At 46.3% G+C, this 18,090-nt stretch overlaps 1 protein-coding gene across 11 annotated transcripts in view; it reads left to right on the forward strand.

Annotated features, from left to right (window-relative positions):
* The window catches only part of SIPA1L2 (signal induced proliferation associated 1 like 2), a 216,297-nt gene that overhangs the window by 117,523 nt on the left and 80,684 nt on the right, over nucleotides 1-18,090 (forward strand). For all 11 annotated transcript variants that reach the window (XM_027595907.2, XM_027595918.2, XM_027595915.2 and 8 more), the window contains 2 exons: nucleotides 10,387-10,520; nucleotides 12,205-12,393. In XM_027595907.2, the coding sequence (XP_027451708.1) occupies nucleotides 10,387-10,520; nucleotides 12,205-12,393 (323 nt within the window). The remainder of the gene's footprint in view (nucleotides 1-10,386; nucleotides 10,521-12,204; nucleotides 12,394-18,090) is intronic.

Raw genomic sequence — 18,090 nt, forward strand, 5'->3', positions numbered from 1 at the left:
GTGTAGTAACCCTCCCACTTGTCTCGATACCAACTTACTGTTTGGTGGCTGGAGATTTACCTTTTGCCAAGAGGGAAAAGCGCCCATGCGTTCTAATTGTGGTTGGAGGCCTGGCGGGGGAGGGGGGCAGGACAGCACAACTTAAGGTGAAGAGCTGAGACTGCTCTGAAGCCAGCCTCCTGGGTTCACATCCCAACTCAGTTTTCGAAAGTCCTTCGACTCCTTTGTGCCTCAGTTAATCATCTATAAGATGGGATCATAATGAAAATATCTCTTCTGACGGGAATAGAGCCAGTGCCTGTCACAAAGCATGCCAACTCCTTGCCCAAGTGGTTCTTAAATAAATGTGTAAAACCTTTCTCTCTAGAAAGAAACCATCGTCCACACCACTGGTATAATATTTCAAGGGGCAGTACTTCATTTTAATGGTTAAAAGATAAGCCATGAGAGACTATGGACTCTGAGAAACAAACTGAGGTTTCTAGAGGGGAGGGGGTCGGGGCATGGGTTAGCCTGGTGATGGGTATGAAAGAGGGCACGTTCTGCGTGGAGCACTGGGTGTTATACGCAAACAATGAATCATGGAACACTACATCAAAAACTAATGATGTAATGTATGGTGATTAACATAACATAATAAAATAAAAAAAAAAGATAAAGAGGGGAAAAAGTAGAGAGAACCATATGGCAGGAGGGCCCCAGGGCAAGGTGTCTGGTGAAGTCTGCCACCCCATTCCAAATGCATTCACTTAAATTTCACAAATGTGACAGTTGTGGGCGGGCGTATACCTTTACATATCAAATGAACCCCGTAACTGAGTGATGCATGGCTGTATTTAGTCTGAATTTCATGCCTGGTGGCTTCTTTGTTTTTCCCCCCTTCTGGTTATATACAGTCACTGAAGAAAATTAATAGGGAGTTGGACACTATTAAATTCATACGGGTGAACTGAGGACCACCTAACAATAGGACTATTCTGGGACCCACATTCCTCCCGGAGCGGACATAATCGACTCCGCTCTTCACCTCTCGGCCCGGCCAGCCTGACCTCCGCAAACAGAGCTCCCATTGAGGCCCAGCCGGCTCCGAGCAGGGAGGAGTTGCGCAGCTGCCCGGGAGACAGCCTCATGGTTATCGTGGTATCTGTTCCACGTGGCCGGTGCTGGGAACCTCTCGGGAGGTCACGGCTCCCGCCCATTGCCGAGTTTTAGGAACTTGGAGAGAACTGCGTGCGATTTCCTCCCGTGGACACTTTGGCCTCGGAGTCTTTTTCAGTTACTGAGGAAGAGGAACTCATGTTCTGTTTATTTCCCCAGGAGCAGAGGGATTGATAGTGTAGTATTTCTGTGCTCCGCTGGGGAAACTTCCTTGCAGTTTGCTATTGGTACAGAAAGTTGCCAACTTCAGAGGCTTTGGAACGTAAGGTCTCAGAGCCCCTGGAAGCTCCCTGAAACCTACCTACCTTGTATTCGTTCCAAGATTTCTTTCACTCTTTGCCGCACTTAAGGAATAAAGTGGAAAAAGCTGGGCCACTGCCCCCTTCCCAGCTTTTATGCAGTGGATTCTTCCTTGCTCTTCTAGCGTTCTCTTCCTCCTTCCCACTCTTGTAGCAAATAACACTCAAAATTATGGATTATCGAAGGAAGCCTTTGACAGCTGCCTTTTTCCTCCAGTCTTTCCCTTTTCATTCAAGGTTTTCCTAACGCGGTGTCTCCCAAGATACTGTCCTTATGTTCAGGACAGACGTGTTGGCTCATCTGTGAGTTGTGTTCATTTTACCACGCATGCATTAATTGATTTTTAGAATTCAAACTTTCTGTGGCTCTCATTACCCTTTGCATGAGAGAGTCCTAGAAACAGCCTACCTAGGGTGTGTACCCTCCCTGTCACCCCAGATTGTGACCTCGAGCGAGTCACCTGGCCCCTCAGGAATATTATCTGTAAGGTGGGGATACCTCCTCAGAAGTAGGGAGGAGGAAATGAGTTCATTTATGTCAGTTTTATTAAATCTTGTTATTTTCACTGTAACGCCTCAGGTTTTCAAGCTTAGCTAATACTTTGGTTAAATGTTGGTCAAAGGAGCCTTCATGTAGCAAAAATGCATCCTTCTCTGCATTGTGGTAAATTCAGTAATTTAATCCCTGAAACATGAGCAGGGAGCTTGAGATTTCTTGAAGTTACCTAATGACTCTTCATGTTATTATCTGCAAAAGCAGGCCCCGTTGTTCTAGTCACCCATCCACCCATTGTCCCTTGTTGACTCTTTCTCTGTAAGTCTCAAGAGAGCTCTGAACAGGGGAGGTGATCTAAGATGCAGACACGGAATTGTTTGCAGGAAAGCAGATACATCGTAGGTGGGGATTTAGACAGCAGTCACCTGCAGCCGTGGACATAACCCCGGTAGGCAGTGAGCCAACAGTTAAGTGATCAGCTTTCTGTTGAAAGAATGAAGAAATGTTAAACTGCATTTTATGGAAGAAGAGCAGGAAAGCTTCTGCTGTCCGCATTCAACAGAGCGAAGGGCTGCAGGGCCCAGATTCACGGCCTCTTGTGGCTTTGGAGGACTTGTTACTGGTGCTGTGGGCCGTGCAGGGCTAGCCCCTGAGAAACTGTAAGGCAGAAAGCTGTGGGTTCTGCTCTTACGTACCTGACCTTGGGAGGCCCCACAGAATTGGGATCCTCACCTGGTCAGTTCATTATTGACGAACCTGATAAATGTCGCTTCCAAGTTACTGAAGTACCTGGAAATAGCCTTTGGGCCAGGGTCGCAGGTGTCCCCCACCCTTTTTTTTTTTTTAACTCTTCTGAGTTGGATTTCTTTTTCCTTTACTGACTAGCCAAAGTGCACCATAGATAGATGCGCTGAATCTCATTTCCTATGCTGCAATCTCATTAACCGATTTTTTTGATCGTGCCCTGTTGTATTTGCATGATATGTGGATTTTCATCCAGCTTTTCCAGTCTTTTTACAGCTTCCGTTCTGCCAAGGAAGGATTTTATTTGATGCACTCTTAAAGCAATTTTATGGAAATCACGTGCTTGGGACCAGGACAGGCTCCGTGGGTGAGGGGGGCTTGCTCATTGTCCTCTGCCCACAGATGGGAAAGCTCACATGATGCAGATGAGCAAGCTGAGCTGTCCTGAAGGGGGCAGGCACAGGGTTAACTTGGCTCCCTCCGGGAGACTTCGGAGTCTGCCCTGTTCTTCATGGTACTTGGAAGGTATACTGTTACGCTGTGAAGCAGAAGATTGTGATTTCTTTCGAGACACGTCCAGGTAACCTGCTCTATTCCCTGGCTAACTGAAAGCATGAAAAGACCCCTTAGAGAACAGCTAGGGGGCCTCGGAGCTGACCTGTCCAAAGGTGTGATGATTGTGAGTGGCAGGAACGTCCTCTCTCGGCTTGCATTCAAAGAGTGTGTCTGTGTGAAATGGGGAAGGAAAAATTGAAACGACTGTGGGGAGGCAGACATAAAAGAAAAAAGATTCTTTGGCTAATGTGCAGTCTTGGGTGAAAAAGGGAATATGCAAATTTTGGATTCCCTCAATTAAAAAAAAATGATGGTTCCTGATAGAAATCATTCAGGAAAATATATGCCACTGCATTCTTTAAAAGACTACCATAAATGGGATGTAGCCCCTCTAGGTGATTATATTTATTTATTTTATTTTATTTTATTATGTTATGTTAGTCACCATACATTACATCATTAGTTTTTGATGTAGTGTTCCATGATTCATTGTTTGCATATAACACCCAGTGCTCCATGCAGAACGTGCCCTCTTTAATACCCATCACCAGGCTAACCCGTGCCCCCACCCCCCTCCCCTCTAGAACCCTCAGTTTGTTTCTCAGAGTCCATAGTCTCTCATGGTTCGTCTCCCCCTCTGATTTCCCCCACTTCATTTTTCCCTTCCTACTATTTTCTCTTTTTTTTTTTTAACATATAATGTATTATTTGTTTCAGAGGTACAGGTCTGTGATTCATCAGTCTTACACAATCATCATAGCACATACCCTCCCCCATGTCTATCACCCAGCCACCCCATCCCTCCCACCCCCCACCACTCCAGCAACCCTTAGTTTGTTTCCTGAGATTAAGAATTCCTCATATCAGTGAGGTCATGTGATACATGTCTTTCTCTGATTGACTTATTTCACTTAGCATAATACCCCCTAGTTCCATCTACGTCATTGCAAATGGCAAGATTTCGTGTTTTTTTGATGGCTGCATAATATTCCATTGTATATAATATATATACCACATCTTCTTTATCCATTCATCTGTCGATGGACGTCTTGGCTCTTTCCACAGTTTGGCTATTGTGGACATTGCTGCTATAAACATTGGGGTGCACGTACCCCTTCAGATCACTACATTTGTATCTTTGTGGTAAATACCCAGTAGTGCAATTGCTGGGTCATAGGGTAGCTCTATTTTTTAATTTTTTGAGGAACCTCCATACTGTTTTCCAGAGTGACTGCACCAGCTTGCATTCCCACCAACAGTGTAGGAGGGTTCCCTTCTATGTGATTACAGATCGGCATTTTGAGATTGTAAGCGTGAATTGTCTTCAGGCTGACCCTTGAACTTTGTAGGACTGTTGGGTTCAAAGTCGAAATGCCCCATGATGCTGTTTATTTTATGTTCAGTCCTTTTTTGTTTGTGATTTAGGCTTTTGTCAGTAATGCTCATGTCTTCAGTTATAATGCCTCTCAGATTAAAGATGCTAAGTGTGATGCATGTATTTGGGGGGGGCAGGGACCTGGCACTGAGGTTAAGAAGGGTTATGTAATTCACCCAAGGTTCAACAGCTGATAAGTTAGCGTAGCCCAGATTCAGAAACCAGTAATCAGACTTATTAGAATTGTAGGTATTTAAAAAAAAAAAGTAGGTATTTAAGAGTACCTGACTTTGGGACTGCTAGTTCAGTGTGACGAATTGGAGACGCATGTTACCTCTCCCTCTTCCAAAGCACCACTAAAAATGATAGTGAAGGAAGAACAAAGGGCATAAAGCCACAAAGGAAGAAAGAGAACTAGAGAAAATCAGTGGAAGGCTAGATACACCAAAGCAGACGGAAGAGCCAGACCGGTTTTGCAGATGGGAAAACGCCCCCCCCCCCCAGCATTGGGGGGGTGGCTGTGTGTGGCAGGGACAGGCCATCAGGAAGCCAGTCCATTCACTGCAGAACCAGGTACCTTGGAAGAAGAGCTGGGGGCAGGGCTGAGAGCAGGGGACCAGTTGAATAGGTTTAAAAATCTAGGTTTTTCTCTCCTCTCCCTTGTAGTCCATATACTACTCATCCCCACCCGGGGGAAAGCTTCAGATTGATTCTGGAGAAGTTGAACATCTGCACAGCTAAGGGCAGGACTAGGGCACTTCACTAGAGAGTAGGGGTTACGTGAAAGTCGACACAGTGAGATGCCCAGCCCTGTGCCCTTATCTGGGCTCAAGGCCTCCAGACAGGAGAATGGGAGAACCTTCCCTGGAGCCATGGATGGGCTCAAGAGCAAAAGACCTCCCTATACTGGTAGCTGGGTTTCCCCCAATAGAGCAGTTGGGTCCCCGCCTGACCAGTGCAATACAAAGTGGACCGTAAAGCAAGATGGGTCACTATGATGAACAGAGGTATTTCATAATGATGAAAGGGTCAGTTCCAAGCACCAAAATCAGAGCTTCAGAATATGTAAAGGAAAAAGAAGAAGAAGAAAAAAAAAACTGGTCAAACTAAAAGGAGAAATAATCAAATCTCCCATCTGAATTCTTTCTATACTTAGAAACGTACAAATAGAAATGGAAAAATTTTGAAAGATACTATTTACATTATCCTAAAACATCAAGGACCTTGGACTAAATCCAAAGAAAGATGTGAAGGAAGGACAGAGCACTACAAAACATCGCCAAAACCAAGTACAACCCTTAATAGGGGGAGGGGACACCTTGTGGTTGTGGGTTAGAATACTCAGTAGGTAAAAGAATTCGAAGAAGTGTTTTGTGGGAACAGAATTAAGAGTGAGGAAGGATGGAGCAGAGCAAGAAGGAGAGCAGCTTTTTAAGACTGTGTGCATATGAATATGTTAAAATAGGGGAGACGGGCTTTGTGACATTTGCTTTTACTGCATATGTGGCATTTTTCTTCTGGATCGTTGGTTCTTAGTGGATATTAGCGGTGTTTCCATGGTACTTCATGTTTAGTCCTGTCACAGAACTTAGAATGTGTAACTCTCGTCTGTTTCCAGTAGTGTTGGCCCCACAGGACTAAAACTCTATGAAGCAGGCGCTGTGTCTTGCTCAAGGTCGATACGTATCCCTCATATTTATCAGTGCCTGATAAATCTCATTGCTGAGACCTAGCCCATGCTCGCTATTAGAGTGAATTCAAATGAATGAAGTGTGTTTGGTAGCTGAATACTGGCCCCCAGAGATACCCAGGCCCTAATCCCCGGAACCTGTTTACGTTACCTTATATGACAAAAGCAGCTTTCCAGATGTGATAAAGTGAAGGATTTTGAGACAGGGAGTCCATGCTGGATTCTCTGGGTGGAACCTGAACGCCATCCCAAGTGTCCAAGTAAGACGTAGGGAGAAGGAGATCTGACAGAGAAGAATGCATTGTGGCCACTGAAGCAGGATCTAGGGCTGGATTTGAAGATAGAAGAAGCGGCCCTGTGAGCCAAGGAATTCAAGGAATACAGCTCTAGAAGCTGGAAGAGGCAAGGAAACAGATTCTTCCCTAGAGCTTCCTGAGGGAATGCAACCCAGATACCATCTTGACTGTGGCCCACTGAAGCGGATTTTGGACTTCTGACCTCCAGAGCTGTGAGACCATAAATGAGTGTTGTTTCGAGTCCCCAAGCTTGTGGCAATTTATAGCAGTACTAGGACACTAAGACATGTGAATTCTAACAGATGCATTGGTTCTCAGTTTTGTAAATATTTCAAGAAACCATATCGCCCCTCCCATGGGGGCAGAACCTGCTACATTTCTGGTCCCAAGATCTTTCACACTGCCTTCTCTGCACACCAGCATAAAATGAGCTGCCTCCTTGTTTTCATTTTGATGGTCCTGGCTGAGGTTCAGTAAGACCATTACTTTTGAGCAGCACCAGGGGAGCCTACTTGAGTTCCTTAATTCAAGTACAGTTCCATTAAGCACTTATAATTTATTAGGCCCTATCAAATCAGGCCTTGAGGATATAAAAGTTGAAGGACTCAGCCTCATCTGGAGGTGAGGCGAAGAGTTTCTGTGGAAGCGATGTTTGAGTTGAGTCTTAAAGGCTGCATTAGAACATCAAGCACAGAAAAGCAAAGGATGCACCAGGCCGAGGGGGCAAATGCATGAGTTAGGGGAGTTATGGGAGAGGGGAGTCTGTAGAGAGTTTGGGGTGATGTCACTGAGGAACTTCCAGGAGAAGATGGGTGGGTGGATGGAAGGACAGACAGACAAGACGAACGTTCAGACTGAAAGACAGAGACAGAGTCAGAATGGACAGCCATGGGCTGATGGTGGAGCCTTGGGACACATCCAGGTTACAGGGAGAGGCCAGAGGGGCAGCCCCAAAGCAGATCCCGAAGGAGAGCCCTGGAGGTGGCTCACTCAGAAAGGACACTCCCGGAAGCCAACGGTGCCCCACGCGGCAGACAGGCCTGCCAACCCAGAGCCAGAGTATGGGGTGGAGGTCGTATGAGAAAATGCCGGGAGAGAGCCAGTACTGGAGGAGCAGGTATTCTTCTCACCGAGGGGCAGCAGGGGTGGAGGGTGGTCCACGGGACTGGGGGAGCACTCGTGACTCCTGTTTTGCCAGAGACCCATCCGCTTGCCAGGCCTACTGGCTCTTCTTCTCATTGACCTTTTCCTCCCTAGTTTTTAAAAATGAAGGTATACTTTACCTACAGTGAAGTTCACCCACCCAGAAAATTCCCGTGTGTTCCCCTGTGACCAGCCCCTTCCCCTGGTACCAGCCCCTGGCCGCCCCTGGTCTGTTGTGCCTGAAGCACCTGCTGATATGGGAGCAGCGCACACTGTAGGATTTTTAGTTGTCAGGTGTTAGAATTAGTGATTCTGCCCGTAATCTGGACTCAATTTCACCACAAGAAAGAGTTTTGTTGGCTTGGTCCCTCTTTTTCTCCCTAAAATACTTTGAAGCTCACTGGATTCATGTCAGTAGCGTTCGTCAAATGCCTAATAATCAGTGTGAGCATTTTTGCAGGTAACTTGTCGAAATGGGTTCTAAAAAGGAAGCTTTTGCCTGATGATGACTGGTTGTACTGGAGTCACTTGCTGAATATTTTTCTTAACGCATCTGCCTTAGGAGAAAAGAGGGAAAGAGAAAGGTTCTTGTCAGGACAGACTGCAACTAAGAAAATTCTAAACTGACTTAAGTTTAAAGATGCATTTTCCACAGGATCTAGTATAATGCCGTGGGTCTAATAGTCACCAATGCCAACTTTAATAAAATGATAATGTACCTGGTAGTCTGAAGTAGACAATTAACTTTTAATCTCTACTTTCATTGAATAGTTTTTAAACTGTTGATTAAAATCCAAATAACTGCTTCTGGGTCAGCTCTCCTCAACCCCCTACATTTTTTACAATGTGTGTTTGGTTTCACTGGAGTGGTTTTTGTCTGTTAACAGTTAACCTGGCTGTGAATTAGCATGTAATTTACCCAGGGGATGAGTTACCCATCAAAAACAAAGGCTTCTTTCCTATTGTGAAAGCCCAGGACTATAGTAACTCAATCACTCACCCACCAGCCCCTGAAATAGTGCACGTATGCTACTTGTAGCCTGGACTCTAAAGAGAAATAATGACAGTGTTAACCTCATTTGGTCGTAGGAGGTAAAGAAGTAAATGACTGTGAAAGTAAAGTAGAAAAGAAGCAAATGCCTTTTCAAGCTCTAGCCAATAGTCATCACTGGCTTTGGGTAATGTTCGCCCTGGCTGATGGCAGGAGCTGTTTTCACCCTGATTTCTTCTTTCTGAATCACATTTCTTATTCCTTCCAAAATTAATGTGGCAGAAAATGTTAGCAGAGCCAAAAGACTTCAGAATACCTGCAGTTTTCTTCAAGCTTATAAATATCTGATTCATTTTATTTCTTTTTAACTAAAAATGAAGAGTCAGGGAAGATGGGCCCAAACCTTTAATGTGACAGTCAAAAGGGATGAGTCTGGTTCTGCATAGAGGATGAAAAAAAATTACTTTTATGAGTGTACACCTTGGGGACCTGACCTGGTAACAGTGCATTAAGAATTAAATGAACACCACCTGGGGGTTTACATTTCCCACCTGCTCCGCATGGATTGTTGATATGATGGGGCTGCTAAAAATAGGTAAGCTGCATGACTAAACATTCAGGTAATTGATCCCCCTATTTCGTGTGGGTTCACACCACATCTGAGTGTTAAGTTTGCATCCTTTCAGAAGACGACAGTTAAAAAGTTTGGTTGTAGTAGAGCATTTTGACTTCTTTCAGCAGACAGAGGAACTTTTGGTCCCACGATCCAGAAGCGATTGCTCACCAAGTAGTGAGCCTCCCGCCGTTGGCAGAGTTCAGGCTCGTATATTAGCTTCACGAATGGGAATTTGTCCTGGATTGTGACCCTGCCGCGAAACGGTGCCTGGCATGTATTGTTGAATGTGTGATGAGACTCAAGACCACCCCTCGGAGCAGTGTGCTCAGGGATTTCTGCACTAGATAGACGAGAGGACCTCCGAAATCTGTTCCTGCAGTGAGACCATATGGATTAGAACTCTGCAGGGCCAGTGATTTTATGTGAAAGTCGCGATTAGCTGAGAACAGAGTAAACCAAGTTATAGAATCAGTAGATCTAGTTTGACCTCAGCAACTAATGACCTTTTATGTCTTTTCCATCTGTTGTAAAATTTCACATTTGATGGCCAGGTACTTTAGTGACATCGTAATGAAGGAGTGAGCTTTGCCACCGGACTGGGTGCCAAGATTACCTGGCTAGTCCAAGTGCCCACATTCGGTCAGAGAAGGTGACCTTCCCATCTGGAGGGGAGCCGTTTGGTAATGGTCTTTGAGGACCTAGATTCTTCTTTGGACACTTTCTGGGCATGGCAGCACACTCTTTCCGGGGACGCTCTTCCATGGTGGCAGAGGGCAGGCAGGGGTGGGAAGGCTTTTGGCGCTCATGAGCTAGGCCCGAGCAGAATGAGGAGAGGAAGTAACAGAAGATGAAATGTACGAGGACATCAGATTTGGAAACAAAACCCTTTGATAAAACACAGTTGGGGAATTGTGTACCCAGACCCATACAGTATTTTTTTCAGAGATTGGACACACACGCCGATGGATACCTGTCCGGTCCTTTGTTCCTTTCTTTTGATGCCACCCCTGTCTCTTGTTACAGAGCACCAGAACTACTTTGGAATCGATGAAAACCTTGGCCCGGTGGCTGTCAGCATCCGGAGGGAGAAGGTGGAAGACGCCAAGGAGAAAGAGGGGTCCCAGTTCAATTACCGAGTGGCCTTCAGGACGAGTGAGGTAATGGCTGTCTTGTGTCCTTGCTGTCCTGGGCTGAAACCTCTGACATGGCTGCGCTAGATTGTTTCAGATGAGGTATAATGTTAGTGATTATAGTTAAGATGACTGAAAGAGCCTACAGTATTTCATTCCCAATAAAAATTTGAAACCTTGTCACATATTAAGGGGCAATGATTTTAGTTTCCTGGTGCATGATAGAAAGGAGAAAATGGTAAGAGCGCAAAGTTTGGGGGCTCAGAGAGGACATGTATGAACTGGACCATTCATGTCAGAACGGACAAACAGCTTTGGAGTCTAGTGCGGGAAATCAGGTGGTCCACGATGGGGGGGGGGGGGTGGCGGGCTGTCTGCGCACACTGCATTAGTCCGAGGCCCCAGCTTTAGTGCCTTGCTTGCCTTGCTTTGAGTAAAAAGTGAGATTGTTGTACGAACGGAACAATATGTATACATAGCCGAATAGGTAGGGATGCCGATTCCAAAGAAGGAGATCTGGCCTGCATATCAGGTTTTATTCTCTTGACCTATTATAATTAGAGAGGGGGTGTATTCGGCAAGTGTTCCAGCATGCGTATTTTGGTTGGCTCCTTCCAGATCAGAGAGAGGAAAGGGAGCTCTTTGGTGGTCACCTGTGTATGCATGAACCTGTGTTCTGCTGCATGGCTTGCCAGATTCTCTAGTGATTTGGGCTCTATGCTGGACAGATAGGAGATAGAGCTCCTCTCTTGTAGTGACGTATGTTAAGTCACAGGCCTGTGCTGTCTGACCCAGTAGCCGTTAGCCACACGTGACTATCTAAAGTAATTAAATGAAATTCAAAATGCAGTTCCTCAGTCATGCTGGTCACATGGAGCCAGGGACTCCTGTATCAGCCAGGGCAGAGAGTGAGCATTCTCATCATTGCACAAGATTCTGCTGGGCAGTGATGTTCTAGAGCGTTCTGCACAAGGCAGACCTTGCCGCTACAACCATCACCCCGACTCTCTTGTCCGCTAACAGTTCTCTTCCCAGAGTCGGAATGGGGTAAGTCAGAGCTAGGTCCCTTGATTTGCAGTGCTGGGATTTCCTCTCTGAGGCAGGTGTCAGAATGGCGATCACGTGCGTCCCTCACACATTGGAGGGCATATCACGGTCATGAGGCAGAATTCCGTAGCCAGGAATCTTCTGAGCCCTGAATCACCCTGCCCACGGGTGTCACCGGCTATCCCCATTCAGCTTCAGGACTCACCAGGAAAGTGAAATAGAAGACAAGGAAGGAATGGAACAAAAGTTGGTGTGGAACACAGGGCAGTAGGAAAAGAGAAGGGAGCGGTGGGAGGAAGGTGTGGGGGGCCAGGCCCAGCCCCAGGATCTCTAGCTTCTCCTCAGCATCAGGCTCTGGTTGGCTCCAAGAGCTCCAGGAACATCATGCCCTGCCCGGCTGCCCTCATTCTCCAGGCACACTTCCTGGATATTTCAGCCCCTCCGGGCTTATCCCTGAGCCCCGTGTACTTTTGTTGTTTAAAGACTCTTCGAGTGTTGATGTTGCTTCCGCCCATGGGGGGCTGTAGTCGCTTTTGCCCCACTCAGAAAAGAGACTGACCTTTCTCCCTCTGGAAGGCAACTAAAAAAAGGCTTTCAAGAAGGAACCGGGAGTAAACATGAGCTCTTCTGTGATGTTCTGCAATCTTCTGTTCTGTCCCTGTAGCTGACAACCCTGCGAGGAGCAATTCTAGAAGACGCCATACCCTCTACCACCAGGCATGGTACCGCACGGGGACTACCTCTCAAAGAAGTTCTGGAGTACGTCATTCCAGAGCTGAGCATTCAGTGCCTGAGACAGGCTTCGAACTCACCCAAGGTCTCGGAACAGCTGCTCAAGCTGGATGAACAAGGGGTGTGTACAATGAGTGTGGCTCTGTTTGGGTGTGAGTGCGTGTCTGTGTTTCTAAATGTTTTGGATTTTTCCCATCCATCTTTCTTTTGAGATCCTTTATTTTTAATGCCTTGAAGCATTTTGTTCCTCTGGTTGTTCCTAAGAAACATGATGGCTTTCTAGTGTAATACTCCTCCTGACTTGTATTGTTTTTAACAAGGTTTTGGTGCATCCCAACTAGCAAGAGCACATCTGATTCGTGATTATTAGAGATCAGTGTTATTTTTTCTAGGGTTTAAACAACTCACATTGGGCCTTTCCCTGAACTCACATTTGTTCTTGTCCACTGTATGTGAGCATTGATGCTAACAGGTGGAAATGGACAGCGTGCACTGGGGAGACTGACGCCAAGAAGTCGTCCCTCGCCCCAGCGGGACAGTAGGACCAAAAGACCTCTGCAAGGCAGAATGTGATAGGGGATCTTGAGGAAGTGTAAATGCAGTGAGTGCTTTGGGAAAAGAAGAAATAACATCTGCTGACACATCTGAAGGAGGCAGCATTGTAACTGGGACTTGGGTAGAATTCCAGGAGGGGGATGGGAGCAGTTGGCTGCTTTAGGACCTGTGATGAGTTTCTTTATAAGACAAGGGCACATCTTAGGAGGTTGTAGTTTAAAGAAAAAAAAAAGGCATGTTGAAGCTAGAGCACATAGGACCTTGAAAGCTAGGCTAAGGAGTTTGCACCTGATTCAGGAGGCAGTAGGGAACCACTGAAGCTTTTTGGGAGGACGAGACATGATCAGAGCTATATTCTAGAAGGCTTATCCTGCTGCAAGGGAATGAGACAGGCTGGTGAAGATAAAGACTGATGATGGCCTGGAGTTCAATTAAGGACTGTTGACATCATCTAGGAGAGAAGTAATGATGATCAGGTTAGGGACGTGACCCAGCCGATGGAAAGAGGTCTTTTAAGCGTCCGATATGAGATAACTCATAGTGGGAAACTAAGAGGTTGGCACCCCCGTGTATGTAACTTATTTCAAATGAGCGAATTTGTTTTTACATGCATGCTTTAAAACCTAAAAAGAAGATCATAGTAATGTATATTTCCAGAATTTTCTAAGGAAAATTCCTTTGCCTGTTTTAAAAGAGAATAGGTATTTCCGGTTGACCCAGTAACACCAGTGTGGTAGTTTGATGGCATATTTGATATTCAGATGGCTGGAATTCTAAAAGTGATGAAATAGTAATTTGTCTAAGAAATTAACACTGCGTGATTAGCCAAAGGAAGTGGGCGCTGTAACATTCAGAGTGAATAAGCCTGAGATCAGTCTGTCTCAAGAAGGAAGGCTGACATTAAAAACAACAGCTAAACCAAACCAAAACTCTCCCCTAGAGCAGTTGACTTGTAAAAAACTGTGTGACACCCAGGATAGTTGGACCACGATCGTGACTGGTAAAGTGTGTGGAATGTACGAGATGTCCGTGCGGCAGGTGAGGAAAACGCGTTACCAGGGACAGATAGGAAGGACGTGTTGGTGTTGGTCCAGATACTCCAGGTGCAAGCAGGCTTGATGAGAAGAACAGCACTTATTTTCATATCTTATTGCCCTATTTATTTCCGGTCATGGGAGAATGTGCTCTGTCCCTTTAGGTTGCTAGCGTATGTGGTTCCCCTTTAAAACCTATCACTGTACTTGCTGTTCAGCATGGTGAATGAGGTATCTGGTCCCCTCAAGCTGCTTTAGAAAATCCCACAGATGGCCCCTCGTCCACGGGCCTGAATCCCAAAGTCCTCAGGGCCCTGAGAGACATCACGGCAGTTACCATTGACCATCTCCTCACGAAACGAAGCAAGTACTTGGGCGGTCTGTTGAGCAGAACAGGTCCAGAAGCTATGCCAGGCAATTTTTTTTTTTTTTTTTAAAGGAAGAGTTTAAGTGCTTTTAAATGAACACCTTTTTATAGTCTGATGTCAAGATTAGCGCTATGAAAATCGGGTTCTGCTTTTAAGCAAACCGATGCTCTAGCTGAATTTTGTGTGGTTTTTCTTTGGCAATTGTATTTGTTTGACTTTGGTATATTTTCCTAATGGTGTACAGTGTGGTCTTGTCACTTACCCATACCTCTTGATGGTGTCTGATTCCCATATTACATGAGGAAGAGATACTATTTATTTTCATCCTGAAGAGAGAATGGATGGCTTTTTTTAACATCCTACTTTTTAAAGGATCCTTAAAAGTTGCCACTAACCAGGCGCCTGGGTGGCTCAGTCGTTAAGCGTCTGCCTTTGGCTCAGGTCATGGTCCCAGGGTCCTGGGATCAAGCCCCTCATCGGGCTCCCTGCTCCGCGGGGAGCCTGCTTCTCCCTCTCCCACTCCCCCTGCTTTTGTTCCTGCTCTCACTGTCTTCTCTCTGTCAAATAAATAAATAAAATCTTTAAAAAAAAAAAAAGTTGCCACTAACCTTTGAGAGTGTTTGAGAGTTTATTCCAGGTAGTGTTCTTTGGATTCACCTTCTTAATAGTAAATCTGCCCAGGAATGGGATGAGCCAGTTTTCCGGTACTGTTCTTAGGGGGTTTTAATCTTGAAAGAATACGGAAAGGATATATTGTCGTGTGCTGCTTCCTTGGGGTCTGTAACTGCCCAGGTTCAGCCCAGTCACTTAATTAAGTGCATCTGCTGCCTTCAGGACATAGGTTTGTAGCGAGAACTTCATTCAGTAGATGTTCAGGTCATGTGCCCCGTTCTTTAAGTTCATGAAGATGTTTTGAGCAGAAAGACTCACCTCGATGGAGAATGACAAGGGAAGTAATTACTAAGTGAGACTCTGAAACTTTTGTTACTTTATCTACATAAATTCACCTCTCAACCTCTCAAATCCCATTTTTCCTATTTTAAAAGACTCTCTTAATTTATATGTCAGATGACTCTATACAATTATATAGGTTGACGTAAAAAAAAAAAAATCAGATAAATTACGGCCACTCGCTCTTTGAGAATATCATGGCATCTTCGGCAGAATGATTAATTTGTTCTCCAGTCAGCTTTCCTCTTGTCTCCCTCACCCTAGATACATATGTTTACTTGCATACCAGGCTTGCTTCTGGTGAAGTCACAGGGGTCTAAAGAGATGATCTAAATAAGTAAGACTGTGTGCTTGCCAGAAGCTGACCTAGTCAAGAGAAAGCACTAGAAAGAAGGGCTTCCGTACCCACTCCAGTTTATTTGCAAGGCATTTCTGAGGCTTTGTTGTTTTTGTCACCTTCGTTTAAATTTAAATTTCCTTGTTAATGAGGACAAGGCTTCTGCCCTTGGGAATGGAGCAAGTCAATGGTCATCCTGTCCCAGGAAGCCAAGGAGAGCCTCTTGTGCTGGGTCCTCTGTCTGTGCAGCCTGTCTGTATGTTCAGCTCTCAGCACTGATGCGGTTTGCAGTTTCGACAAGCAGGTATTTCTGGTTTCTGACAGTACTGATGCCCGAGAGCCTTCTGAGCTCCCCTCCCACGACTGTGGGACTGGCTGTAGCTCAGAACAGTTAAATCAAGGTCAGGGGGAAGGGTGAGGGATTAGGGGGCGGCCCCAGGTCTGGAGAGCTTGGATACAAACCCTGTTCTGAGAGAATTGGGAATTTTAGTGCTTGGGTGCTGGGGTCTCCCCTTTGTTTTGTGCCCCAGTTAACTGCAGGGTGTGCTGCCAGCTTTGTGATGCAGCGCGGGAGGAGTGATGGTTGATATTACATTCCGGTTGTTTTCGTGATGTTTGTAAGAGATTTAAGTCAGAGAAGTCTCTTCCCAGTGTTTCATTCTGTTACGGCTTTAGCGGAATGGCCGCCATCATAGCAAGCAAATCCCAACTGCTTGTTCTAAGATCCTAGAGATGGTTCCATTTCGTGGCCTCCTCACAGTAAACGTGTGTGATACCCGTGCCAGGCTGTACGCGTGCTACAGGACATTTTCACCGTACCAGAGCTCTGATGGCTGTTAGGAACACTTGGGGGCTTTGAAATCTGTTGGAGCCACATCCCCTAATTTTCATGGGCCCAGGGGACTCTGGGAGGGAACGCAGATCCTGTTCACAGTCAGGGCCCAGACTCTGGCTGGTTTGTCTGATGGCTGGGAAGAAGGGTGTGAAGTGGACAGCACCGTAGCCAGCAGAGCAGGCCCGGGGGAGTCCAGTTCTCTCTGGGTGTTTGACCTTTGCCTGAACGAGAGTCCAGAAGACTCAGGAATCACATGGAGAAATTGTGCCGGTCTGGTGAGCACTCTGCTTGACGGGCATGAGGCCACACTAGCCCAAACCGTGGGGCCCCGTACAGCTTTGCTACGGGCCTCCTCCCGTGGCGGCGGATGTGAGAAGAGAAAGGGGTTTCCCACTGGAGATGCCAGGGCGGACTGGGCCAGGCTGCAGGAGCGGCCAGGGAGCGTTGGAGGACCCGGTGGCCCAAGACGAGGTGGCCAGATGGTGTTGACGTGTGGTACTGGCAGAGCAGTGCCTGTTGTGAGCAGCAGGTGGCGGAGCAGAGGACAAACGGGATTGAGCTCCAAGGATGCGGATGACAGCGTGGCAGTCCGTGGGTGCAGGGGAGGCAGCGGGTGCCGGGATCCACGGGCATTCAGGCCCGTGGGACCTTGGGGTTACACGTGCTAGCGCTGCTTAGCGCATCTCTGGTGGACTCTCATTAAGGCTAGGGCCCAATAACGGGAGAGAGTTGAAATCTTCTTCTAATGGCCAAACAGTCGCCAAGCTACCATGATATCTAGATGGGAAGGCCTCGTTAGAGGTTGCGTATGGATCCCGACAGTCACTGAGATCGCTGACATCTGTGGTGATAATTGCTAGTCCTGTGTTTCCCGAGTGGCTCTAGCATCCTGAAATGTCTTCTGAGTCACTCAGGAACAGTAAGTGTTTATAATGAAGTAATAGAAGGCATTTTTATTACGCTTCATATTTTTTCTAGTTGATGGCCTATTTGCAGAAAATACAGTATCTCATTTTTTTGGAGAGTTGAGTTGATCAGAAACATTTATTCCTCAGTCTCTGGATGAATGAAAATGTTTTCTCTACCTGACCCTCCTAAAGAACTAGCTCAATAAAATTCGTCATACTAGCTATTAAGTAGCTTGCGCACAGCATCTATCCCAACACTTAGAGCACGGATCATTGTCTTCACTGTGCAGTTGAGGGTCTTAGGCGCTGACAGGAGCCCAGGCCTGTGGGCTGTCCACCATGCCATGGGGGCCATCGCCATAGTTAGCTCATTCAGTCAGATCGTGAGCGGACGATGCTTTCTTTTATATCCTCCCCCAACCCCCCCCCCCCCCCCCCCCCGTAGCACTTAGTCTGGGTCGCCTACATTCGGAATGTAGTGGTGGTTGACTCTCTGTTCAACTCTAAAGGTATCCCAGTGTGCAATGAGGTGCTTCCTACCATCTACCTAGATCACCCCGGCAGGTGGCTTCCTACCTTTCTTGGATTGTATGTTGTCACTGGGTAACGTGTTTTTATCATTCTGCCGCTCAAGGGACATGAATATCGTTTTGCCTTATTTTACTGGTAGTCAACTATGAATTTTGATTAAAGGCTCGATTTTATGGCTTGATAATGAAAGCTAACGGTGTTATGGGCAGATGCCTTTAGGAAATCGGTGATGTCTGATAATCTGTCGGGTTTTGAGGCTCAGATTGCTTGGTAGTAGACTGAATGCTCTGATTTCACGA

This window comes from Zalophus californianus, chromosome 15, assembly GCF_009762305.2.
Source record: "Zalophus californianus isolate mZalCal1 chromosome 15, mZalCal1.pri.v2, whole genome shotgun sequence".
NCBI lineage: Eukaryota > Metazoa > Chordata > Mammalia > Carnivora > Otariidae > Zalophus > Zalophus californianus.